Source organism: Acinonyx jubatus, chromosome B3, assembly GCF_027475565.1.
Source record: "Acinonyx jubatus isolate Ajub_Pintada_27869175 chromosome B3, VMU_Ajub_asm_v1.0, whole genome shotgun sequence".
Taxonomy (NCBI): domain Eukaryota; kingdom Metazoa; phylum Chordata; class Mammalia; order Carnivora; family Felidae; genus Acinonyx; species Acinonyx jubatus.
The window spans coordinates 100,614,785-100,641,890 of NC_069386.1; the positions used below are offsets into that span (position 1 = coordinate 100,614,785).

The 27,106-nt window shown below is 41.1% G+C and overlaps 1 protein-coding gene across 6 annotated transcripts in view; it reads left to right on the forward strand.

Moving 5' to 3' along the window:
• Positions 1 to 23,075, forward strand: part of FBXO34 (F-box protein 34) — an 87,647-nt gene extending 64,572 nt beyond the window's left edge. For all 6 annotated transcript variants that reach the window (XM_027065765.2, XM_027065766.2, XM_027065767.2 and 3 more), the window contains one exon: positions 19,807 to 23,075. In XM_027065765.2, coding sequence (XP_026921566.2) covers positions 19,807 to 21,955 — 2,149 coding nt within the window. In that variant the 3' untranslated portion in view covers positions 21,956 to 23,075. The remainder of the gene's footprint in view (positions 1 to 19,806) is intronic.
• The last annotated feature ends 4,031 nt before the right edge of the window (positions 23,076 to 27,106 follow it).

Sequence of the window (27,106 nt, forward strand, 5' to 3'; positions counted from 1 at the left end):
TGTAGTTGTACAATGTACTACAGTAGTAGTACAGTGAGTAAATGATAAAGATGGTAACAGGTAGGGAAGAAAGGTTAAACAGTCCCTGTGACGGTAAAAGGAAAGATACAAGGAAGAACTAAGACAGGAGCTGTTAATCAGAAGCCTTGAGATTTCCCCTGAATTCTGTGCAGAATACTTTGTGTGCATGCCCTGGCCTTTTTTCTTGGGCAGAGGACTTAGACTTTTCCTCAGATTCTGAAGTGTCCGCAGTTCAAGAAAGATTGAGAACCATTGTGTTATCAACCTTCGATGACAGAGGATATTGAGACTTTATAAGGAAGTCATGGGGTAGAACAGTTTTTCCTTGTGGGAGGTATTGGGGGGGATTTGGGTACTGAGTTTATGAAGTTGTCTCTGGAGCAGGGCAGTGATTGCCTTGTCAAACTGGTTTTCCCACCCAGCAAGTCGGGTGGGCCCATTAGTAGATTGCATGACAATGAAGAGTAGGTATTTTGAGTCAAAGGAGTTTATTAAGTATTATTTCCCCCTTTATTTGGAGGCCAGATTGATGAAGGTTTGAGAGACTGGGATGCTATTGCAGAATAGTTCCCGGCGTTTACTTTTCGTGGAGCTCCTTTTTTTTTTTTTAATTAATTTTTAAAATTTTATTGTTTTTTAAATTTACATCCAAATTAATTAGCATATAGTGCAACAATGATTTCAGGAGTAGATTCCTTAGTGCTCCTTATCCATTTAGCCCATCCCCCCCCCCACACCTCCTCCAGTAACCTTCTGTTTGTTCTCCATATTTATGAGTCTCTTCTGTTTTGTCCCCCTCCCTGTTTTTATATTATTTTTGTTTCCCTTCCCTTATGTTCATCTGTTTTGTCTCTTAAAGCCCTCATATGAGTGAAGTCATATGATTTTTGTCTTTCTCTAATTTCACTCAGCATAATACCCTCCAGTTCCATCCACGCAGTTGCAAATGGCAAGATTTCATTCTTTTTGATTGCCGAGTAATACTCCATTGTATATATATACCATATCATCTTTATCCATTCATCCATCGATGGACATTTGGGCTCTTTCCATACTTTGGCTATTGCAGATAGTGCTGCTATAAACATGGGGGTGCATGTGTCCCTTTGAAACAGTACACCTGTATCCCTTGGATAAATACCTAGTAGTGCAAATGCTGGGTCGGAGGGTAGTTCTATTTTTAGTTTTTTGAGGAATCTCCATCCTGTTTTCCAGAGTGGCTGCACCAGCTTGCATTCCCATCATGGAACTCTTCTTATGTGTAAAGTATTCTGTGCTTGATCTCATAGGGGGAATCTACAAAATACCATACAGGGTCCCTGCCCTTAAGGAGTAGATGGTATCTAATGCTTTCCTTTTGGCTTTTTGTTCAGCCTGGATCTGTGTATGTTCAGTTAATCTTTGAGTTTTTGACCATTTCCTGGGCAAAAGAAACATTTCTTTTAAAATGAACTTGAACTGACTTTGGTTTGTGACTTAATTTTCCTTTTAAAGAATGGAGAACCACTGGGATTTGAGGGTTTAGGAAATAGAATCATTATTATACTGTACTTGTAATTAGGAAGCCCTGTACAGCTGATTTGGTGACTTCTGAGCAAATCCTTTGACTCTTCTGACTATTTATTTTTATATCAATATGTGTGTATACACACACAGCTTTGTTTAAAAATGTTATAAAGCACATTTTAAAAAATGACCTGTCGGGGCACCTGGGTGGCTCAGTCAGTTAAGTGTCTGACTCTTGATTTTGGCTCAGGTCATGTTCTCATGGTTTCCTGAGTTGGAGCCCTGAGTCGTGCTCTGTGCATTAATCACATGGAACCTGCTTGGGATTCTCCCTCTCTCCATCTCTCTCTGCCTCTCCCCTGCTCACGCTCTCTCTCAAAATAAATACTTAAAAAAAAAAAAGACCCATCATTTAATATTCTAAGATGAACTGCTTGTATAACCAATTATTTAAAAATATTCATTACACTTTAATTGGTCAGTTTCCACATTTGTGAAATGTGAATAAATAATAATTGTATATATCTCATACAGTTGTCCTGAAGATGAAATTAATGTTTATATGTGCTTAATAAATATCAATGGCTATGTTGTTAATATTATTAATATTTTAATACTAATACTATCATTTCTCCCTTCCCCATGGGTGAATGTGGGGGGGTGAGTATTGTTATAAAAGAATTTACAATGAGGTATCTTTAAATAGCAAAATTTCTTATGCATTTATTGAAATGTTTATATTTATCTTTAAAGTTATGAAAGTTAAGTGCACTTATCCATAAGGCAGGTTCAGTTATTAATAATTAGACTGCTCATTTAGGTCACAGAATGAGGGAATTGAAAGCCATATCTGTTTAATTAAGAAATGGATTGATTGATCTTGATCACTGTTGTCTTTTAGTTCTTTTTTATTTGATTCTGTTTTTGTCTCTCTTTTTTATATATTTTTTTGTTCTCTAATTTATTTCCTGTTCAATTTTTAGTAACTAGTGTGGAGTAGGGCAAGAAGAATTTATATTGGTTGGTGCCCGGTGTCTGAACCCGGAAAGAGTGACACATCAGATAGCCTGGGGCTTAGTGGAGAGGGACTTACAAAGAGTCCTGTGGAGCTGTTTTACCCAGGAACCACTGAACTCCACCACATTTTCCTCCAAATCAGACTGTATGCAGCTTCACCCTGTGTGTGTATAATGAACATTTCCAGGCTTATTCATCCATTGTTTTCCAAATGCTTCCAATTATTTCCCCTTTTTAAAAACCAGTAATTATGAGAAAATTCTGTTATGTACAAAAATGTAGAAATAGAGTTACGAACCTGCACTTAGCCATATCCAGCTTTAACAGTTTATCATCTCATGGCCAATCTTATTTGATCTATACTCCAAACCATTTCTTCTGTCCCGTATTGTTATGAAGGAAATCTCAACTATCATATCACTTACTCTAAAAAGATTTTAAGATGTATATCTAACAGATAAGGACTTAAAAATACATATATACACACATATATATTAATTTTTATAGTATGTCTATTTGACTCAGCATCCATTATATTTGGCTGGTTTCTTAAGGGTTTTTTGTTTGTTTTTTAAGTAGGCTCAACGCCCAACATGGTGCTTGAACTCAAGACCCTGACGTCAGAAGTCACATGCTGTTGTGACTGAGCCAGCAAGAGGCGCTCCTTGTTAAGTTTCTTTTAATGGGATAGCCTCCCTGCCTACACACCCCACCCATCCCCAGTATGTCTGTCTTTCTAACTTGGAATTTGCTTGAAGAAACCAGCCTTATTTTGTTCTATAGTGTAGTTTCCCTGCTAGATTTTACTGTTTGTATTCCTCAGGTGTGTAATATATTTTTGTCTCCTGTGTTTTCTATAAATTGGTAGCTGGCTTTAAAGGACTGACCAGATTAGAATTTTTTTTTTTTTTTTAATGCCGCCTTTTCCTCTCTCAGGAACATGTGCTGTGTTTCAGGTTTGCCCAGATCCATTAATTCAGTAAAAGTTAGAAAATTGTAACATCTGTTTCTGTCATTCCTTCCATTTATTTTGAATCAAAACCTATCAGAAAATTTAAAAAATTTTTAAATAATTTTTTCAGAGATTGAGCATTTTTAAAAAAGTTTATTTATTTATTTTGAAAGAGAGAGCGTGCAGGGGAGGGACAGAAAGAGAGAGAGAGAGAGGCGGGGTGGGGGGGGGAGAGAGAATCCCAAGCAGACTTTGCACTGTCAGTGCCCTAGATCCCAACCTGTGGCTTGATCTCATGACCTAAATTGAAACCAAGACTGAGCCACCCAGGTGCCCCCGAAATAAAATTCTAATTTAAGGCATTTAATGGCTTTAAGTGTATTTTATTTTGATTTTGTAGCAGTACTGTACATGATTTGGTGTTGAGATGTGCTGTATACTCTATTGGGTAGCTGACTACTGCAGAGAGCAACTTTAGACCCATGTGTTTCATCTAGGTAGGAAGTTGTCTTAGAGTGCTTACCAGTATTTTTTTCCCAGCTAGAGATAAGTATGAGGGGTGAATATGCATTCTAATGAGTGTGTACTTCCCTACTTGTATAATACTATAAATTGCTGTTTTAAAGTTTTACCTACTTGTGTAATTTTTTTTCTTTTTAATGAGCTTAGGCACTTAATTTTCTAAAACTGTTTCTGGGCTTGATTTGGAATCAGGAGCAATAAAGTCTAAAATATGTCTGCTTAGTACAGTTAGCTTTGGTATTACTTACTGAAGACCTTGGTTTTTAAATTGTGCAATTTTCTTTCTTATAACTGTAGAAGGGCGGCTTGGAAGGTAATCTGATTTTGTTCAGTTTTCCCATTTCACAGCTGTTATATTTTACATTTGAGAGTTATCAAGGAGTCTGGGGCTCACTTGGTGTCCTTAAGGACTTTTCAAATAGTCCCCTACTAATATTTATAATATGATAATATTTTTGTTTCTGGAAAGGATTTATTTAGGGAAAAAACCCAGTTTCTTCATTGGTATTTCGTTTAAAGCAAGCATCTGAAGCTGGTGCACTAGAAAGTAGTTGAAGACCTAGTGATTTTGCCAGGTCAGTGAAGCTCATAAGAATATCTGGTGAGTTTAATAGAGGAGCTTTTCTTCAGTAAATCAGAAAGTGACCAGATAATTAATTTCTTTCCCCTCATACATTGTACTGCCTTTCTTCTTACTCTTTTCAGCTCTTGTTCAAGCACAGGGCTTTTGAGTTGAGCTGACTTCTCTCTTACTGCTCAGAGCCAAGAAGTTGAATTTATTCTTCAGATACATCTACAGTGGAATAAACCTGTTTTTCACTTTTCTGTGGGGGATTTTGTGTGTTCACTTTACAGATGAACTTGGACTTTGGATCATATAAATGGACATAGAAGGGAAATTGAAGTACTAGACCAGGAAATAAAAATTCAAGGTTTTCAGCAGTTTGCCAGCTGGAGCTCCAGCAAGTTATTTTTGGGGTATCTCTTTAGAAATAATGGTACAAGAAATCTCTTTAATGAATAGCACTTTTGTTTTCTGGGGCTCCATATTGCCACTTCATATTGTGTTGGATCCAACACAAAACTATAGTGATCCATTTGAGCTGCTTGTACAGTAGAGATGGATGTTACATTCTCAGCCTGTCTTCCACATTCAGGCTGTCTCTAGAATATAGCATCCATTCGAATTCAACAAATGATTTTTGAATGAGGCTCCAGAGGTGCAGTGGTAAATCAGGCAGACAAGTGTTCCTATCCTTGGGAGTTTACACCTTAGTAAAATTGTCCACAGAGGTACGTCCCTAGGTGGAATAGTGAATTCAACAGAAGTTCCTCTTTTGCCCAATTGTCTGAACATATCCAAAGCTGTTTTTTGAGGGCAGTCAGGCATACAGAGAGAAGACGACAAGCCAGGTTTTGAAATTTCACAACATAATGTTATCTTTGTTGACTATGACTTTGGTGTGTAGAAAATAATGGATCTTCTGTCAGTAAACAAGAAACTTGTTAGTGATCTCTACCTCTTGTTATTTGTCTCTTTTTTATTCTAAGATTTTGTGCTGAATTGCAGTAGGTTTTCTTAGTTTAGACTTTCTGAAGTAATGTTTCTTCTCTCTTCACTCCTCTCCCCACCTTTAGTGTTGGCTAATAGGCTTAAAATTTATTCTAATATTATTTGGTTGATCATTAGTTACTTCCAATCCTTTGGCAAGTAGCTAAATATAAACATGGTTACTGTATATCCTGTATTTTCAAGATAATCTCAATTTCAAGTGTTTTGGTCCATTTTGGTATAGATTTAGTTTTTAATTTAGATATAAATGGCCCTTTAGGTCAGTGCTCTTTAACCTGAGTCCATGGATCCTGATGAGCTTTAGGGAGGTGGTTTGTGAATCTCCTGAAACAATAATCATGCCAGACTTTGTGGCTATGTGTCCTTTCCTCAGGGAGTGATGAAGTTTGGGGGTGATGGTGGGGGGTTCGGAGCCAACGACCAAGAAAGAATTCTTGAAGACCTCTCTAGTGCAAAAAGATGATTTTATTAAAGCATGGGAACAGGACCTGTGGGCAGGAAGAGCTTCTGCACTGGGGTCATGACAGGTAACTCATTATATACTCTCAGGTTGGGAGGGGGTCAGGGATAGAGTAAGTCTCTAAGAAATTTTGGAAGCAAGGTTTCCAGGACCTTGAGGGGCTAGCTGTTGCTACGGAAATGCCATTTATTACCGTTTAGTAAAACCTCAGTCATGAGACCCTTCAGATGTTTATCTGGAGGCCGTAAGTTTGGAGCATGATTGCCAGCATATATTGTGGAGCAGTTGAGATAGAGGAAATAGACTTACAGGATCCTCACGGTTGGGATAATGTTAAGCTAAACTTCTTTTGCCCCCAGCAAAGTTTCATCATTGAGATAGCTGGGCTCCTAGAGGGAGGTCACTGCTGGTTTCAAGGACTTGTCAGTGGGTTCTAGGCAGTAAGGGAATGTAATTTTTCATTTGCCTTAGTTTCCCACGTTACTGTGGCAAGCACTTAAAGCCCTTTCCTTTGTTCTTGGGTAGCCAGGAGTGTCTGAGGACTATCACACTTATTCCACCTGGAAGGTGGGGTGGTGCCAGCCTGTATTTTGCCCTCAGCTTGCCCCACGCTCCCTCCTCAGGGAGCATCCATTTTCTTTCATCAGAATTTTAAAGGGCTTATAGTGGCTGCAAAAAAGGTTAATAATAACCATTGTATTTTGTACTAATGAGATTTTAATAGGAGTGATAACATTTTTCCCCTTCCAGACATGTTTTGCAGAAAGATAGTTGTCCAGGTGTTAATTATTTGGAGCAGTGAGCTCTTAAATGATTTGAAGTGTTCTCTTAAATAAACATGGGTTGTATGGAGATCAAATCAGAATAGCTTTCTGGTTATTTTTATTTTATGATCTTAAAACATTAAGCTTTAACTCATGAATTCTTACATTTACCCCATTGTTAGGGGCTGAATTGCCTGCTGCTTCCCTTTGCATATGTTGCAGCGCTAATCCCCAGTGCCTGGGAATATGACTGAATTTGGAGAGCTGGCATTTAAAGAGGTGATGCAGGGGTGCCTGGGTGGCTCAGTTGATTAAGCATCCAGACTCTGTGATTTCTGCTCAGGTCATTATCACATGGTTCATGAGATGGAGGCTCGTTAGGTTCCATGTGTTGACAGTGTGGAGCCTACTTGGGATTCTCTTTCTCCCTCTCTCTCTGCCCTTCCCCCACTCATGCTGCTCTCTCTCTCTTTCTGTCTCTCAAAATAAATAAACTTAAGTTTAAAGTTAAACTTTAAACTTAAGTTAAAGAAGGTAAGTTAAGTTAAAAGAAGGTAGACAGGGTGGGCCCTAATCTGATTGGTGTCTTTAAAAGAAAGAATTCTGCACACAAGAGAAAGACACCAAAGGCATGTGTGTCCAGAGGAAAGATCCTGTGAGGACACCATAAGAAGGCAGCCTTCTGCAAGCCAAGGAGAAAGGCCTCAGAAAAAAACAAACCCACTGTCCCCTTGATCTTGGACTTTTAGACTCCAGACTTATGAAAAGTAACTTTTCTGTGTTTAAACCACACAGTTAGTGGTATTTTGTATGGTAGCTCTAGCAAACCGATATGCTGCTGATGAAGTAGTAGTTGAGTGTCAGTAAAAAGTGTATAGCAAGGGTAACTATTTCTCTTTGCCTCAAAGCATTTTTGGGGAAATGACGAAGTGTTGTGTATAGCTTCATGTAGTCTAGTACTGGAAAGAGATGGTAGGACCTCTGAAATCTAGATATATATTAATATTCCTATTCATATTGGTCTTACTCTTTATCATTTCATAGTTTTCCACTTGCCTATGGTTATATTTTATCTCATCTGTTCTCTACCATTTTTCTTTCTTTGAAACTAATTGTCGTAAATAAATAAGTCTATTATAAATCAACACCAGAATAATATCTGTATGTATTGTCCTGTGTATTCTTCTGTATACAGTCATTCCAACCCAGCCTTATTCTCTGATAATATCATCTGTACTCAGGCCTGTGGCCCAGACTGTCATATTTGCATTAAATTTTTGAAGTTTCTCTTTGTCAGAAATAAAATTTGAGTGATCTTAGTGATGTCTATCTTTGTTGCTAACTTGACTCAGCACATGGGAAACTTTTAAGTTTGTAAATGAGTCAAAAGCTAAAGGATCAGTGTAGATTTCTTAGGTTTGCCCTGCGTTTAGGAATTCTGTTAGTTTTGTTCATGCTGAAGTCTCAGGGTCTAGTCTGACACTGAAAGGGAAGTTAAGTATTTAATAAATGAATGGATTAATTTTAAGTTGGTTATCAAACTCAACATCCAAAATTTAACCCAAATTCTGTTTCCTGTCACAGTTAGACTTCTCAGTCTTTATTTATGACAATGAGATTAAGCTTACTGATGAAGTCTTCATCCATGTGTTCCTCATCTGCGCTCCCTCTTTTCATAATGTGCTAGGTAAGAGGATAGCCTCTGATTCCTGACTGTGCACACCCAGGCTTCTTGATGTGCTTGCTTGCGTGATCTTGGCAAGTTTTTTTAACCTCCCTCTGCTTTGGTTTTTTCACCTGCAATTAGGGTTAGTAAGAATATGCACTTAGGTTTTTTGGGGGTTGGGGTGGTTGTGAGCTTTGAACAGTGCCTAGCACATAGTAAACATTTTAGAGCTATTATTATTCTAGAAGTGAAAACAGATTATTCTGTTCTTACTTCTTTGTTATTTTTTATCTCTAGGTCTACGTTGCTTGCTTGCTTTCCCTTTAAACAACACAACTTTTGCCCATAAAACTGGCATGATTTTCTTGGTAGTGGCAGGGTAAATTAGCACTACTTGGGGAGTGATTGAGCAAGATGTACCCAGTCATAAAAATACTCAAACTCTGACTCAGAAATTCCACTTCTGGGAATCTTCTAAGGACATACCTTTAAATGCATAAGAGAATGCATGCATGAAAGTTGCATTAGAACCTCCAGGATTGGAAGGAATATTTATTAAATCCTGGCACTTATACATTAACAGTTTTGGTGGGTTTCAAGACCATGTAATAACATGGACAATACTTCTGATAAAAAGCATAACATTGTATAATATGATTACAACCATGTTAAGTAAATACATATATCCAGGAATTTCAGAAGATAGGACTTATATATAAGAGCTCTTTTAACCTCCGACTTGTTAAATTCTGCATTTATGTAAAGCTGGTTCTGAAGGCCCATAGTTTACCCTGTAAGTGAGAGGTCTCTATACCTTGTTTGTATACCATTGTCTTTCCTGTTTGGCTTTAGGAATTCCAGGGTTAGTCAAATTCTGCAGAATAGTGAAGACATACCCTCTGTACTCAAGGAAGTTTTATATGAGATTTAAGACAAGTACATAAGCCCTGGTTTGTGATTTTTCTCCAGTAATATGACAATTTGGGCTCCTTGGTGCCTAATGATTGAGGGGTTTTTTTGGTAATATAGATTTCTCACATTTACTCCTTGGAAATACTCATTTTCTTTTAAAAAATTTTAAATATTTATTTTTGAGAGAGCAAGAGAGACAGAGCATGAGCAGGGAAGGGGACAGAGGGAGACACAGAATCTGAAGCAGGCTCCAGGCTCTGAGCTGTCAGCATAGAACCCAATGTGGGGCTCGAACTCATGAACTATGAGATCATGACCTGAGCCGAAGTTGGACGCTTAAGTGACTGAGCCACTCAGGCACTCTGGAAATACTGTTTTAACTTCAAGATTTATTTATTTTTACTTTCTTAAAGTTTACTTATTTATTTTAATAGAGCAAGCAGGGGAGGGGCAGAATCCAAACAGGCTCCTCACTGTCAGCACAAAGCCCCATGTGGGGCTCAAACTCGTGAACCGTGAGATCATGACCTGAGCTGAAACCAAGCATTGAACACTTAACTGACTGAGCCACCCAGGCACCCCTTAACTCCCAAGATTTGAATTGGCTTTGGTAAACTCAAAAAACAGGCTCCAGAACAGCAACCTCTCAGGTTTCGATTGACAATAAGCCTCATTTCTTTATAAGTGGTAATTCTTAAAGAATACTTTGAACAGCCATTGCATAGATTGCTACTTCAGTCTTGGTTCAACAGATCCTAGGCGATATGTGATAGAAGGAAGAGTAATTACTAAACAGCTGGGCACAGGACTGTGGCTCAGGCTTTATTTCTTTGGTAAATACCCTGGGTCCTATTTCTGAAGTAATTTCCCTACCCCTTCCACCCCTACCCAGGGTTGCTGACCAAAGTCTTCATTTGCCAGATCTTTTGTCTGCATTGATACAGCAAGCAAGCTGTTTTTGCTTGGTGCATTAATATTTGTTACTCTGAATTTTTACTTTTTTGCCTCTTTCTTCTTTCCTGTGAGGAATAACCTATTTTAAATTCAGGTACCTATAACGGGCCAGCCTGTGCCCAGCTAGCTGGTACTTTGCTCAAGATTGAGGCCCCATGCACGGCAGATGTGCAGTGTGGTATTGTATTTACACTCAGAATTTCATGCTATTCTCTGATTTTTCTTTTATTTTTTTACATTAGTTCTTTTTTTTTTTTTTAACACTTATTTTTGAGAGAGTGAGCAAGTGGCAGAGGGCAGAGAGAGAGAGACAGGATCCGAAGCAGGCTCTACACTCAGTGCAAAGCCCACTGTGGAGCTTGAACTCACAAACCATGAGATCATGACATGAGCCAAAATCATGAGTCAGCTGCTTAACCAACTGAGCCACCCAGATGCCCCTGTTCTCTGATTTTTCATATCAAACATTATTTGGTACCTAATGGATGTTTGAACTGTGTTTGTGGCTGACCTTGGCCTTAGAATCTTTAACAATTTATTCCCCAGGAAAGATGACATTTTTATGTTCCAGTTACATTTGGTCAAAGAGGTTATATGTTAAAGCTCTGATCAGTTCTTTGAAAGTACTGCATTACTCTTAAAGAAAATATTGCCTTAAAAATAATGTTAAATTGGGGCGCCTGGATGGCTCAGGTGGTTAAGCATTGAACTTTGGCTCAGGTCATGATCTCACAGTTAGTGAGTTCAACCCCTGCGTAAGGCTCTCTGCCATCAGTCCCCACTCCCCTCTGCCCCTCCCCTGCTTGCGCACGTGCTCTCTTTCTGTTTCTCTCAAAATAAATAAGGAAACATTAAAAAAATATGTTAAGTTTATGGGGTGCCTGGGTGGCTCATTTGGGTAAGAGTCCAATTCTTGGTTTTGGCTTGGCTAATGATCTCCTGGTTTGTGAGTTCGAGCCCTGCATTAGGCTCTGCCTTGTCAGTGAGGATTGGGATTCTCTCTCTTCCTTTCTCTCTCTGTACCCCCACATACCTGTGCTCTCTATCTCTCAAAATAAATAAATAAACTTTTAAAAATATGTTACATTTATATATGGAAGAATGCCTGGTTTCAAAGTGAAAAAAAAAAAACGTACTCAAGGAATGACATTTTGCTATGTGAGAGGATAGAAATTTTCTTTTCCTTTGTTTTCTTTAAGAAATATTAGAATAGGAAAAATAAGCAAGAGGGCTTTACAGGAATGCTGAGTACCTGAAATTTATAGAGGCGAAATTTTCTTGGTAATGCTCAATGTACTTTTCAATATATATCAATGATTTTGGGGGGACTAAACTTTTTAAATGTTTCGCTGGATTTTGATATTCTTTCTCGTGGGAACTACAAAACTGTAGATTTCTCATCAGTTTTAGGTAGCAATAAATTGTGATACGCCAGAGTTATGTGAGTGTTTAGCATTATGTCACAGGAACAATAGGAAAATACTTTGTAAATCATTGTTGACTGGATTAATTTAAACATGGTAAGTTTAACAAAACATAATACTTCAGTTTGTCTGTATCCCCAACTGTTATTTAATAATTCAAAATAGACTGAGCAAGTGTTCTTTCCTTTAGCCTCCTGTCCCCCTTCCTACCTAGTCCAAGAAAAGAGGGGGTAGAGGATCCATGTAAATTAATGACTAATTTAGTATTTTGCAGTACACTGTAAAACTGTTAGGTGTTGCTTCAGTTGTGACCACAATGGAAAAGCAAAGTAGTGGTTACCCTTCCCAACTTGTAATACTCCTTTCAGTATGTTTTAGATACTTTATTGGCCCATCAAATTTATCATAAATTTTTATTTTGGGGAAGTTAGCTTTGTTTGGTCTTTAATCATGGTATAGAATCTATATTAGATAATCATGATGGAGCTGTGTGCTGTATGTATGTATGTATGTATTTATTTAATGTTTATTCATTTTTGAGACAGAGAGAGACAGAGCATGAATGGGGGAAGGTCAGAGAGAGAGGGAGACACAGAATCCGAAACAGGCTGCAGGCTCTGAGCTGTCAGCACAGAGCCCGACGCGGGGCTCAAACTCACGGACTGTGAATCATGACCTGAGCTGAAGTTGGACGCCCAACCGACTGAGCCACCCGGGCGCCCCTGTGTGCTGTATTTAAATAAGATTGTGAATTCTAAGAATGATGAAAGCTGTGAGCAGCGAATTCTGGAAAACTATGCATGTGCTTCCAAAGACTAGACTCTGTATTACTCAGTATCTTTTAACAGACAGTAAAGGATTTTTCCATTAAGTTGTGTACAATTAACCATCCAGCCCTCCTGAGGCAAAGGTTCAAGGTCCCATGAAATGGCTTTAGAGAATGTTCCTTGAAAGAAAGAAGTGAACTCCCTCCCCCAATATTTTGGAGCCCAGTTTGAGAACTACTGTCTTTTCTGATGTACAGTTTGTTTAGTTTATATATATATATATATATATATATTTATTTATTTATTTATTTATTTATTTATATTTTGGTTAAGGCGTTCAGTGGGAGTTGGATGCATTCTGTCAGTGCTTAGAGGATTATGAAGGGAAGTACTATCTTCTGCCTCCACGTGTATTCACACCCTCCTAGTCTTGGTACTTTTTCTACTTTAACAGCCATGGAAGTAGTTTCTACATACTTATAGATTTGTATGGCTTTGTATATGATGTGGTGTGTCTGCTTTAATTCATCACAGTTATGTGTAGAGGTTTTATGTGGCACTGAAGAAAAACTGACCTAGTTTGAGAGAGAAAAATCTCTTTGAATAGATGCTGTCAGAGTTATTTAATCTCATTTGTGTCATAATTGGGCCTGTGTGTGTGTGTTTTTTAAAAAAAATACTTATTTATTTTTGAGAGAAAGAGAGGCAGAGAGATAGGGAGACACAGAATCTGAAGCAGTCTCCAGGCTTTGAGCTGTCAGCACAGAGCCTGACGCGGGGCTCGAACTCACAAACCATGAATGAGATATAATGACCTGAGTCGAAGTCATATGCTTAACCGACTGAGCCACCCAAGTGCCCCAAGTGTGTGTGTTTTTTTTAATGCTAGGCACACTTTATCATTAAAAAAAAATATGTTTTTATTAAGTAGTCTCTATGCTCAGTGTGGGGCTCGAACTCACAACCCCAAGATCAAGAGTTGCATGCTCTATAGACTGAGCCAGCCAGGCACCTCTGGGCCTAGGTTTTTTATTTTTGTTTGCTTTGAACAAGGAAAGTGCAGATCCAGGAGACTCTTAACCTAATTCTCATCCTGATGCTACCACTATCTCACTGTGGGGCTTCAAAAGTCATTATAGCTCCATTATTTCATTTGGAAAAAACAAAGACTTCATTATATATACATGTAATACTTTGCTGGAGTTGCTAGTCATTTCTGTAATGGTTCAGTGAAGAAGGTGGTTTTAAGATGTTCTCCGGAAGCTTTTACATTCTTTTTTTTTTTAATTAAAAAAATTTTTTTTAAAAATTTTTATTTGAGAGAGAGCACACACACGCACACGCGCACACACACACACGCACGCACGCGTGCGCGCGTGGGGGAGGGGCATAGAGAGAGGGAGGCACAGAATCTGAAGCAGGCTCCAGTCTCTGAGCTGTCAGCACTGAGCCTGATGAGAGGCTCAAACCCACCAGCCCACCAGCCGGGAGATCAAGACCTAAGCCTAAGCTTTTACATTCTTAAAGAAACAGTGAATTTATTTACTGTATACTTGAACTCCTCTAAAGGTATCATGGGAATGGTCTTTCAAGGATTAGTCTATTTTAATTCCTCTGGCCTTTTGTAAAGGAAGAAGAGCTTTTAACTATTCTGATAAAAGTGGACTCCTGGGGTGCCAGGGTGGCTCAGTCAGTTAAGCCTCACTTCGGCTCAGGTCATGATCTCACAGTTTGTGGGTTCTAGCCCCACATCAGGCTCTATGCTGACAGCTCAAAGCCTGGAGCCTGCTTCGAATTCTGTGTCTTCTTTTCTCTCTGCCCCTCCACCACTCACCCTCTGTCTCTCTCTCAAAAATAAATAAAAGTTAAAAAAAATTTTTTTTTAAGTGGACTCCTTTTTGGAGTGCATTCCTGTACCTTTAACATAGCAGAAAGAAACTTAGGAAATGACTTATTTCCTAGTCTGTTTTGATAGGCAACGCCATACACTGAGTGACAAGTTAAAAAACAAGCATCTGTCTTTGATTTTAGGCCTCCTATTAGCACTAAGCCTGTTATTAGCACAAAGAGAAATCTCATCCTTTTCCTCTATTCTGACCCCATATTGCCATTTGATTCCTCATTGATCAAATTCACTCCTCCATAGTCTAGAGTTAGTTACTATGACTCTTTCAACTTTGGGATTTATCCAAGCACTTTTTTTTTTCTAAACAAAGTTAAAATTCTCTTCCATGGCTCTATTTTGGGATTGTACGCTGTGTTTAAAGGTGAGAGTTTTTCCAGCTTTGTTTGAGCTGAAAACAGAAGTTAGAGTCTAAAAGGAATACTGGAATTATTTGAAAACAGAATTTTGGCTTTTGTTTGGAGGAAAGTTGTTCAAGTTTTAATTGATTCACTGTTATATGTCACTTTATTCCTGGAAAGGATTAAGATGGCAGGTATGTACAAAGACTTTATCACAGCCATGCTTCGTGAAGGAGTTGGTAAGGTTCACTTTGTCACCTTCCAGTTACTCCTTCACCATGAACTTCTGGCTCTGCCCTACTCACCCACTGTAGTTCTTACAACAGAGTCACCAAGGATCTCCATTGCTAACTGGACACAGTTATTCATTGACCTTGCTATAGGGTCTAAAAGTGACTGTTCTTTTATGAACATTCTTCCTGTTTATAATAGTAATATATGTAATATATGTTCATTGTGAAATTTTGGAAAATGACATCTGTAATCTCCATCCAGAAAATGTTTTTCTCATTGAAATGGTTCTGTGGCAACTGCCTTATTCCTTTCCTCCTATTTTTCTTGACCCTACCTGTGTCAGTCTGCCTACTAGATATCTGTTTTACAGGCAACACTTTTTTAAAACCCAACTGTCTCTCTTCCCTGCTCCAAATCTGCTTAGCCACCTTTTTTCACCATCTCACTGTAAGGTACCACTGTTCATCCAGTTGATGAAGCCATAAGATGAGGACCCATCCTTGACACCTGTCCCTCAACCTCCATTTATAATCAGCAGCTAAAGTTCCTGTTTGTTGTTGCTTATTAATTAATTTACTTGTTGTCTCTCCACTCCCAGCACCTTAGCTAGACTGATTATTCTTCACCTACCTCAGTTCCCAAAAGCATCATCTACTTTTGAACCTCTTAGGACTTGTGTATCTTCCTTTAGGGCTTAGCTTAGAAGGTCAGGGCTTCTCTGACCTATTTCTACACCCTCAAGACTGAGCTTGGTGCTTGTGGTTCCCTTATGTCCCTTCATACACCCCTTCCTTCTGTATGTTGTCCCCCTGCTTAGATTCTCTCAGCACCCATACTATCTTTATAAACACACATCATATTCCATTGTAATTGTTTATTGACTTCTCTGTCTCTGTAAGGGCAGTGACTATGTCTTATTCATAATTGCACTGGTAATATCCAGCCCAGAGTGTTTAGTAAATTTCTGATGATAAATGGATAGTAGGAAATGGGTGGTGGTTAGTGTGAAAAAAAAAAAATTAGAAGCTGTTATGTTAGTTTTAGGATTCTGGCTGCTTTAAAATTTGCTTCTTAAGTGATGTGATTGGCCTTCTGTCTATCTGGTCCAGTAGTAATGGTTCTGTGCATAAGCTTCCAAAGTGTGAAGTATGGTAGGGCAAAGCAGGAATGAAGCTGATAGCTTGGCTGGGTGGGCTCTACCTTGCATTCCATTGATAAAGAGGTTAGGCTTTCCTATAGGTACCTGTAGTGGAGCAGAGATCAGATGGCTGCTGAAAAGTAGGGCAGTTGTGCCAGAGATAAAGAGAAGAGCATTTTAGAGACTTGGTGATTGGATATGGGGGTCAGGGAGGAGGAATCTTTAAGTGACTCAACTTTCTGGCTTGGTTGGCTAGGTACTTGCTGCTTTCATTAACTAGTTGTTTTGATTTTTTAGATTCTTTTTGACATCCAGATATATCTACTAGGCAGGCAATAGGATATGAAGTTTGGGAGAGCATGCCACTGGAGAGTCATCAGTATGTGGTTGTTAGAACTATAAGACAGCACTTAGATGTATAGCCTAAGATTAATAACGGTCTAGAAAAACAAGGAACTCTGAGGAACATGGACTTAAAAGGCTGGGGAAGAAGAGAAAAGAGCTGGGAAAAAGCATTGTCAAAGAAACTGAGGAGTTCGAGTTCTAGGGGATATTTGGCAATAAAAGACCATTGGCCTGTTTCGTGCTTTAAATGGAATAACAAGAAAATGGTTCTGTCTTTACCCAGCTGTTCAAATAGATGCTTCAGTGTGGACTGTCTGCAAGGCTTTTTTTGGGCAGGTCCACTTCACCCCTCTTGGTGTCCCAGCACCCCAGCCCAAATCTGGGACCCCACTGATACTCGTACATCGGATCTAACACATGACCTTTAATCCCTTCCAAGTTAAATCTAAAGGTTGAAAACAGATCTCAGAAATTCTGGATCTATTCCCAGAAATTCTGATTCATTGTACCCAGGGATCTTAATTTTTTACAAGGATATTTCTGAATGTCTATGGAACACTGGTGTAGGTAGGTGCTATAGCCCAGCATTTTATTTAATTGCAAGAGAGCAAGACTTTCTTATGGTGAACTTCAAAGTACAATTGTGATGAAGAGATTGGCAACCATGGAAACCTGGCTGAATCTTTCCACAGTGCCTGTGTTTGGGGGGGGGGGGGGGGGGGTAGGGAAAGCGCCACCATCTGGTGTAATCTGTTGGAGATGTAAAGTTTCTGCCTTTCGGGTTTTTGGAGGAGAGCTCCTGGTGCCCTGCATCATATCCTCGTGGTCTACCACTGATTTCAACGCAAATTCAGATTTCTGTAGTTTCTCACTTGAACTTACTACTCTTGCCACCACTTTTCTGTTTTCTGCCTCAGGACATTCAAACCCAGCAAAGGAAGGAGGTTGGTTAATATCCTGGGCCACCTTTAATTAGGGGACAAGAGCCCATGCCTCATCATTGTGCTTTCTCCAGGGGTCCCACAGACTTGTCCGCTACCCTCCAGCAGTCACCCTGATGATGTCGAATGGCTGTATTGGCTTTTCTCCTTCCTTGGTTGTACCTTTCCTCACTTCTATTCCCTGGGATCATCTCCTATTTTAGTCCTGCTAAAGCCCTGTCTATTAGCAGTGTGTCACTTGAGTTGACTATAGGTTAGTAAGTGCAAACAAAAGCCTTCTGTAACTACATTTAGTTTCTTCTTAATGTCCCTGTCTATCAATAATAGCACCTAAAATAATGTGTGTGGGAGGAAGGCGAAGAGAACATATTGTGCAATGCAGAATGGCACACACATTGCTGAAGTTTAAATTTATTCACACTCTGTAATGAGATCATTATGTGAGAATTTATTGGATTTTTCAGCAACCTCCATTTCTCTCCCTTCACTTAGAAGGACTGAAGGGAATTTGAAAAACCAGAAAATCGTTGACCACGTTAGCACTAGATATACCTCTTTTTATTCATTTGTCATTTATTCATTTATCTATTTTATTCATATGTATTCATCTTGTTTTGAAGAATTCTGGGTGGGTCTGTTTATAAGACTAAATTATATAATATAATAGAAAGCTATTAAAAATGCTGTAATGCAGGAAGGGGGCACATCACAGATTTAGGATAGAAATTGCCAAAGATAGTCAAGAAACCAATCTGATCTATTTCAGGATAATTTTGAAAAGGTACTTTGTCTTAAATGCAAGACTTCTCTTTACTTAGCTAGAAGATATTCATATTCCTGTTTCTTCTTTTAGCTGAGCCTAGACTCAAGGAATTAAGAGTTGAAAGGTGAATTTGTTCTGGATGATCACTTTTCATCCTTGACAATTAGAAGTAGTATCTGAAAGCAGTTATCATAGAGGCTGACACATTGTAGGCACTAAATGTTTTAAGGTAAATGATAAAGGTATATGTTGAGTTGCCAAATTATGTGTGTCTTAGACTGGTATCCCCACGATTAAGAGTGGGGAAACTCTATTTGCCTAGCCGTGAGGGGCTCATACCACCAACCTGTGACTGCAGATGTTTATTTTAGTTTGTAGGTTTATTTGTAGGAGACCAGGCATCCCTACAAAACACTTTTTCTCAATACACAGTGTTCTGTGTAACAGTGGATATTTTGTTGTAAAATTGATGAGATCATTAGATAATTTAGTATTCCAACTCCTCAGTTAACATTTCAAGTCAGACCCAGAGAGGAAGTGACTTTTCCAAGGTACACTCACCATGTTTAGCTAGTTAATGATATAGCAAGGACTAGAACATAGATCTCTGCATGTAATCCTCTTTCTAAGATGGCTCCCATCTCCAGCCCTGGTCAGGGGACAAAACAAGGCATTGTTTTTTCTGCAGTAGTTCAAAATGGTTTTTAGACTTAATAAGGATTATGTGTTCTGTGTTTGATTTAAGGTATGTGGAGAAAATTTAACAGTTAAGAGCTTATACAAATAGATTATTTAGAAAGTCAGGACTAGTAGATGGGCAAAGTACATAAGCAAACAAGTGATAAATTATAAACATCTATAAGTATTGAACAGAATGGGACCAGCTTAGAAAGCAGGTACAACATTTGAATAGACTGGTTTGCAACCAATAAAAAGCTAGCTGTGGTGACTTAGAAATCATATCAGTCTACTGGAGATTCTGTACTGTTCTTTATCCTTTCCTTTTATACTGTGCCTTATACTTGGAAGTCTTCAGTACTTTACATTAAAAAAAAATACATTTAAAGGACTAATTTCACATATAGAATGTTAACTAATGTCAGCTTCTGAAATTCACTGTCTATTCAGTCTGAAATTCTCCAGTTTATCTTCTGGCCTATATACCATGGAAAGTGGTTGTTTTGCTCTTGTTAGTCTTGATGTACACATTAAAAACTAGCTGAAATAAGAGTTGGTATGGTAAAGATTTAATGAACTGACACAGTGTTTCTGTTACTTGCTAGAACCATCTGAACGTATGTTTAAAAACTTTTCTGGGGTGCCTGGGTGGCTCAGTCGGTTAAGCGGCCGACTTCAGCTCAGGTCACGATCTCGCGGTCCGTGAGTTCAAGCCCCGCATCGGGCTCTGGGCTGCTGGCTCAGAGCCTGGAGCCTGCTTCCGATTCTGTGTCTCCCTCTCTCTCTGCCCCTCCCCCATTCATGCTCTGTCTCTCTCTGTCTCAAAAATAAATAACACGTTAAAAAAAAAATTAAAATAAAAATAAAAAAACTTTTCTAAAAACAAAATTACCACCTTAATCAAATATGTCTTTCTTTCTTGTAGAGCCTCTGTTATGCACCTAAAGCCATACTGGAAACTCCAGAAGAAAGAGCGACCTCTGGAAATCAGCAGGGAAACTTTGAGAACTCCTATGAGCCACCACGAAGCTATAAATGATGAAAAATGCAAAGCTAGCTACATGAAACCAAGTGTCTTTCCTTCACCGTCTCTTGGTAAAGCGTCATCTCGAAAGCCTCTTGGGATTCTTTCTCCAAATGTTCTGTGCAGTATGAGTGGGAAGAGTCCGATAGAGAGCAGCTTGAATGTTAAAACCAAGAAGAATGCACCGTCTGCATCAATCCACCAGGGTGAAGAAGGGGAAGGGCCGCTTGATATCTGGGCTGTTGTGAAACCGGGAAATACCAAGGAGAAAATTGCATTCTTTGCAGCCCACCAGTGTAGCAATAGGATAGGATCTATGAAAATAAAAAGCTCCTGGGATATTGATGGGAGAGCTACTAAAAGAAGGAAAAAATCAGGAGATCTTAAAAAAGCCAAGATACAGTTGGAAAGGATGAGGGAAGTCAACAGCAGGTGCTACCAGCCTGAGCCCTTTGCGTGTGGCATTGAGCACTGTTCTGTGCATTATGTGAGTGACAGTGGGGATGGCGTCTATGCCGGGAGGCCTCTGTCAGTCATACAGATGGTTGCCTTCCTCGAGCAAAGAGCCAGTGCCCTGCTAGCTACATGTACGAAAAACTGCACTAACTCACCTGCTGTGGTGAAGTTTCCTGGGCAATCCAGAAGTGTGCCCCCAGCCTCCGAGCCCTTTTCTGCTCCAGGAGCTTGTGAAGAATCCACGGAAAGGGGAAATTCTGAGGTTGGTGAACCACAGAGTGAGCCAGTCCGTGTCCTTGACATGGTAGCCAGGCTGGAGTCTGAGTGCCTGAAGCGGCAGAGCCAGCGTGAGCCTGGGAGCCTCTCGAGGAATAACAGCTTCCGTCGAAATGTGGGCCGCGTGTTGCTTGCAAATGGCACTCAGGCTAATGAAGGCAAAACAAACAAAGGGGCCTTGGAGGCACCAGACACTCAGGTGAATCCTGTGGGGTCTGTATCTGTGGACTGTGGCCCCTCAAGAGCCGACCATTGTTCTCCCAAGGGGGATGAGTCCTGGGACGGTGCTCCTCGGGGCTGTCCGTCGTTGCCAACGAGTGTGAATTTCCTCATGGACAGTGCAGAATTTGAGCCAGATCAGCAAACTGCCCTGAAAAATGGCAATAAATATGATGTGGAGATGACAGAAGAACTTGTTGGGTCATCTTTTCCTGCTGGCACCTGCCCTCAAGCCATTGAATTGCCCACAGATGCTGTTGATTGTCTGAGTAGAGAGCTCGTGCCGCTTACTAGCCAAAATCCTGATCAGAGAAGAAAGGAATCTTTGTGCATTAGTATCACTGTGTCCAAGGTAGAGCAAGGCCAGCCTTCTAGTTTAAAGCCCTGTGAAGACCCACTTCCAGGGATGTTGTTTTTTTTGCCACCTGGTCAGCACCAGTCAGACTGTTCCCAGTTGAATGAAAGCACAAGGGAGTCTTCCGTTGCCGGCCACCTTCAGGATGCTGCTGAGGGTGACAGTACCACTGAGGAAAAAAGTGTTTCAGCTGATTCATTTGTCCTGCCAGCCTCTCCTGTGGAAAGTACATTACCGGTGCTTGAGGCATCCAGTTGGAAGAAGCAAGTGTCTCATGACTTTCTGGAGACCAGGTTTAAAATCCAGCAGCTTTTGGAGCCTCAGCAGTACATGGCTTTTCTGCCCCACCACCTCATGGTGAAAATCTTCAGGTTACTTCCCACCAAGAGCTTAGTGGCTCTTAAGTGTACCTGCTGCTATTTCAAGTTTATCATTGAATACTACAATATCAGGCCAGCAGATTCCCGCTGGGTGCGAGATCCACGATACAGAGAGGACCCTTGCAAGCAGTGCAAGAAAAAATACGTGAAAGGGGATGTGTCCCTGTGCCGGTGGCACCCCAAGCCCTATTGCCAGGCATTGCCCTACGGGCCAGGATACTGGATGTGCTGCCACCGGTCTCAGAAAGCCTTCCCTGGCTGTAAGCTGGGGCTTCATGACAATCACTGGGTCCCTGCGTGCCACAGCTTTAATCGGGCAATCCATAAGAAAGCGAAGGGGACTGAAACTGAAGAGGAATACTAAAGTCTACATGAGAGGCGACAGAAGGACTGGTTTTCTAGAATTGCAGAACCCCACCTAGAGCTGTAGAGCTACCATGCAAGTGAGTGTTGCCTCTCAGAGCTGTCACTGTAGGCGAATCTGTACGTATTCCATCAGGACTGCCATTGCTCAGGCAATTTTTAAACTCTTGCTTTACGAGCTGTACAAGGAAATCGGTCTCATTGTTTTATAGTGGCACCTCCCATTTGGTCCAGGGTGGTACCCCATGGTTTGATTCACTTGGCTGTGAATAACTATGCCTATTCTCCCAAATCAAATCCATCCTCAAACGACAAAGACTTGCCACCATCAAGGACATTCAGAAGAGTTCATTGCAGACTATGCAGGCGATCCCCAAAAAGGGGTTCCAGAATGTTTTCAAGCACTGGCACCATATTTGAAATAAGTGAATAGTGTCCTCTGGAAAGAATAGCAGCACTCTCGGATGAAAAGTATGCTTACAAAGGAAAAGTCAGGCACCTTACCTTAGCCCTTGTATGCTTGATCTGTGAGATTGAGGTTTGTGGTTGGAGATGGATTTCATGCCCTGTGGTGTTTACAGTGTATATAATGGTTGTGTTTTCATAGGGCTGTGAAAGTGCACATTAAACCTGAGCGCCTTTACCTTAGATGAGTGCTTTTGACCCCTCTGTAAATAACACTATTAAATCCAGTTGTATAGCACGGATAGCTGACTGAAGAGAATCCCCACAATGCAGCTAGGATAGTGTTGCGGCTACACTTGTGTGGGTTTTTGTTTTGTTTTGTTTTGTTTTTTTTTTTGGTCTCAAATTTGTACATCCTGTATAAAATATGAATGTTTCCCAAATAAACTATGAATGTTTGCTGTATAATATATGAACGTTTCTGAGAAGAAACTCTAAATAGTTAAGAGGTTAACCTGTTGAAGATACCAAATAATGGTTTAACTGGACAACCTTAAAATTAGTATAGAGAAAAATCCTTTGTTATATTTTAGTGATCCATCAAGAATGAGAGAATATTATATAGTCAGATTATAACATTCTTGTCTACTTTACTCTTTCTGTCTGGTTATGAATTTTTTTTTTAACTTCAATAAAAACATGCATCTTAAATGGGACCTGAGTTTTGCAGATTTCTTTTCCTCCCTTTTTGAGGTAATATTGGAGAATTATGTTGTGAATTGAATCATTAAGAGTTTAAGGTTTTTTTAGTTGTTAGGAGAAGCAGGGAGAGAAAATTGTTTTTCTGCCACGGGAAAGAGACCACCTTCACTTAACATTATGAACTTACATTTTTGCAACACTTGAACGCTTATTTTGAATTTGTTCTACCCAACACCCACCCACTGTATCTCCTGTTGGAGAAGGTATTATCTAGAATGTTCTCACTGCTTGTCTAGGCATAACTAATCGTTACTAAGTGAGGATACATTCAGGTCTATGGTCATGTAATGCTGGGTGCGGCTGGAAGGTATCAGACCCCAGAAAGCTCTGTGGAGGACCTAAAAACTAGTCTTGAAATCAGGCACCCACCAGAAACCCTTGTAACTGCTGTCACCTCCAGAGAGTGGCTGATGGGGAAGTGATTGAGTAAAGGCCTCCATGGCTCTGAAGGAGAGAGCTGTAAAGGTTGAGTAGGCTTTGGCTCGGTCAGCAAAGCAGAGTGGGACAGGACTGGAGCCAGGTGGAGCCAGGGTCACCTGTGGCTGAGGTGATGGGTGGGTGGCCCTGGAGCTGCTTCCACACTGGAATCTGCCTTGGCCTGTTCTGCCCCTTATCGGTAGGCAAGCTGCTCCTCTCCAAAGAGGCAGTACTAAAACTGAAAAGTGTCTCTCAATGCTGAACGAGTCTGTCCCTGGCAGGAAACGACAGTGACACCTCTGACACACTAGGCCAGAGCCCGAGACTCACTGATGCGTCTGTGATACAGGACAAGGAGAGGCTGAGAGAGCTTCCCTTTCCTTGTTGGGCTCTCTGCCCTTCCTCTGGTCTTGCCCCAGTGGAGGTATGCTGGAAATGCTTTTCAGCCTGAGCGCCCTGGGCTGAAGTCTCCAGTGCTCGTCCTCCTCCCCTGGCCATCTCTTCATACCTTCCAGATTGCGTTGTCATGGCTTGTGATTTAGGATCAAAGCAGATCTGCACACACGGGATTTAGAGGACAGCTGGGTGTGTGGTAAGTGCCCAGAAAACGTAGCTCTCGTTGCTGGCTGTTGGTCCTCCATTTGCCCAGGTGGACACGCAGTATAAATAAACCATTCTTTTGGTTGGTTTTCCCAAGTCAGCCATTCAGGATCTGGTTTTCACATGGGACGCGAAGCTGTACCTCAAGTTGACTGAGAGCAGAGGACAAGGTAAGAATACCCCAACCCCATCTTGGCATGTGATTCTTGGCCTCAGAGATCACGGACGACCCCTTTTGAACTTTGTGGCAGGACCGAGTTCCCAGTGCTGTGTGAATGATGGGGGATTTTAGCAGGTTGCATCAGAGGCCACCCCCTCCCTGGTCTTGATTTAGAGGAGTGTAGCTTTCCCCTTAGGGGAAGGCGCTGTGCTTCAGAGCCCCCTAGTGCCAAGCTGGAGGAAGCAGCCCACTTGAAATTTCCTGCCACAATGCAGCACTAGCCGCCTTCCTGCACTGCTCCAGAACCTTAGACTCCTAAGAAAGGGAAACAACAGTGTGGGCACCAGGACCCTAGCTTCCTCCACTGCCACGGGGACACAGATTGAGAAGACTTAGACCTTTCGGCTTTTGCTCAGAGGCTCTGATGTGCCTGGCTTAGTTTTCCTCTCCCACCATTAGGAAGAAAAGTCAGAGAAATCTGGGAATCATCCCTGGGGCAGTTCAGCTCTTGTTCCCTGCCCAGTGGATGATGCCAGATAGCCAAGGCAGGAATGAATTGGAAATGGAAAAGGGGCTAAGATAAAACATTTGTATCCAGGCCTTATCAAAATGACTGGCATTAAAATGGCCATGTGAAGGAATCCTTCGAAACTGACCACATACCCTCCCTGCCTTAGCACACTGACAGCTCTGTGCCCTGGAGGTGCACACGACCCCACCCCATTCTGCCCACCTTATTGGGCTGGGTGCCTTTCAGCAAGCACCCTGTGTACATCTGCCACGTGTCCTGTTTTATGTATTGACCTTGCTCCCCCACCATGGGCTCATAGAGGGTAGTTTGGTCATGCCATCCCCTCAGTGCCTCACACACAGTACATGCTCCATAAAACGTTAATAATCCTCTCTAGGGACCACCTTAATGTGAGGTGCACTGGCAGGTTTTGATGGCTCTAGGCTACACTAACTTTCCATCGAGTATGAGAAACCTGAAGTGGGGAGGATAAAGTGATCTAGGAGAATCAGAGCTGGTCCCATGGGGGCATTCTTGGTTAGGGATGCTCCTATAGCAGCCCTAGATTTGTGCTGGGTAACTCAGTTTTGCATTTGGTATGATCTGGGCTCTGTCATTGCAGGTGGCTCCTGACAGCAGGCTGATTTGGGCCTTGGGGCTGCAGAAGGCTGTGTGCTGACAGTTTCGCATGACCTAGGAGCACCCTTCCTGGGCTCTGTCCAGTTATCCCTTCCAACTTGGACTTGTCAGGGCCTCCCTGCCAACCTTTATGGACTGGCCTTGGAGACTTTTTATTATGTGGGTATTCCCAGGCATTTTCCATGGTTTTCACTGCCTTCATTTCTTCTTCACTCAGCAGACTGGCTGTTTGTCCTTTCCTTTCCCCATAGCCTGTCTCAAAACCAGAACGAAGCCAGTCTGCACTAGACTTCTTGCTGTATAATAACAACTGATGTTCTGTAGTTCTTCTGGTCAGGTACCATGCTGCAGTGAAATGCATTCTCTGCTGTGCACAGCACCTAGCACTGGGGGAAGCTGATCATTCCTATCCCTGCTTTTCCCCTGCGTTCAAACAAGCTAGTGTTGCAATCTTTGTGAGTTGGTAAAAGTACCTCTGTGGGAAATGTGCAATCCCTTCTATTGACGTGTATGCCATTCCTAAGTTTGTGGCCATAGCCGGTGTTTGCACAACCTCATAGAAGAGCAAACATCACTGTAGTCATGCTCCGGTGGGTAACTTCCAGTGTATTTATGCCTAAGCGAAACCACAGGCAGCACCCCTATTCTAGGTGGCTCATTTGACTGTGGTATTATTTTAGAGGAGTAGAGCCACTGGTGTTGGTAGCTGGGAAGGGAGTCAGGAACAGAGAGGTGACAGTCTCTTACACTGCAACAACCCTTGTGAGAGGTGATATTCCTCTAAAAAGCAAAATGAAACCTAATTCCCTCAAAGCTCCCCCCTGCCCCATCCACTCTTTAACAGAGAAAAGACCTCAGGACAAATCAGTTCAGGGACCCTTTGTCTCAAATTGTCTTTGGATTAAGGTGAGCTATTAAAAAGACGTTGAAAATTAGAAGGCTCTATTAAATGTTTGGCTTTTCTCTTTGGGATGATGAAACACAGCCCGGATTAGGTTCTAAAGTTAGCATTTAGGGGGAAAATGACATACAGCTGGAATTACTCTTGGAAATCCTTTGTGTCCACCCAGTAGACAGTGATGTATACCATGAACAGTGGTGAGAAACGTGTAAGGTACGAAAGAGGAGGTGCTCTTGCTGAGTGACCAGCTGTGTGCAGCAGAAGCGGAGACTTGAGGAATTTGGCACATCCCATCTCCTAGTTAATCAGAGCAGTAACGCCTGTACTATTTAAATTACTTCCTTTCTGTCTCCTCCCCCCATCAAACAGTTGACTTACAAACTGGTGTTTTCAGGTCTCTATTAAGTAGTATGAAAAATACGATGCGGTTCTTCAAAAACCAAATTCAACCTAAGTTGCTAATCAGGAAGATGTAGAGCAAGGTTGTATTTGTGTCAGTTCCCCCCTCCCCCATCTAAGAGGTTAGATGCCCTATTTGCACAACTGGTGTTTGCAGGCCACCCGGAGAAGAGACGGAGCCAGGCCTGACCCATTGGCCTTCCTTATTCTGGGACTCAGCCGTTGGCCTTCACTGTGCTCTTACTCTTGAAGCCTCCTCTGTGTAGGCAGTTGAGCAGGATTCTCCTGCAGGGTGTGTGGCCTGCTGTCAACAGTTCTTCCACCACATACTTGCCAGACCCTCCTGGGTAGGGATGGT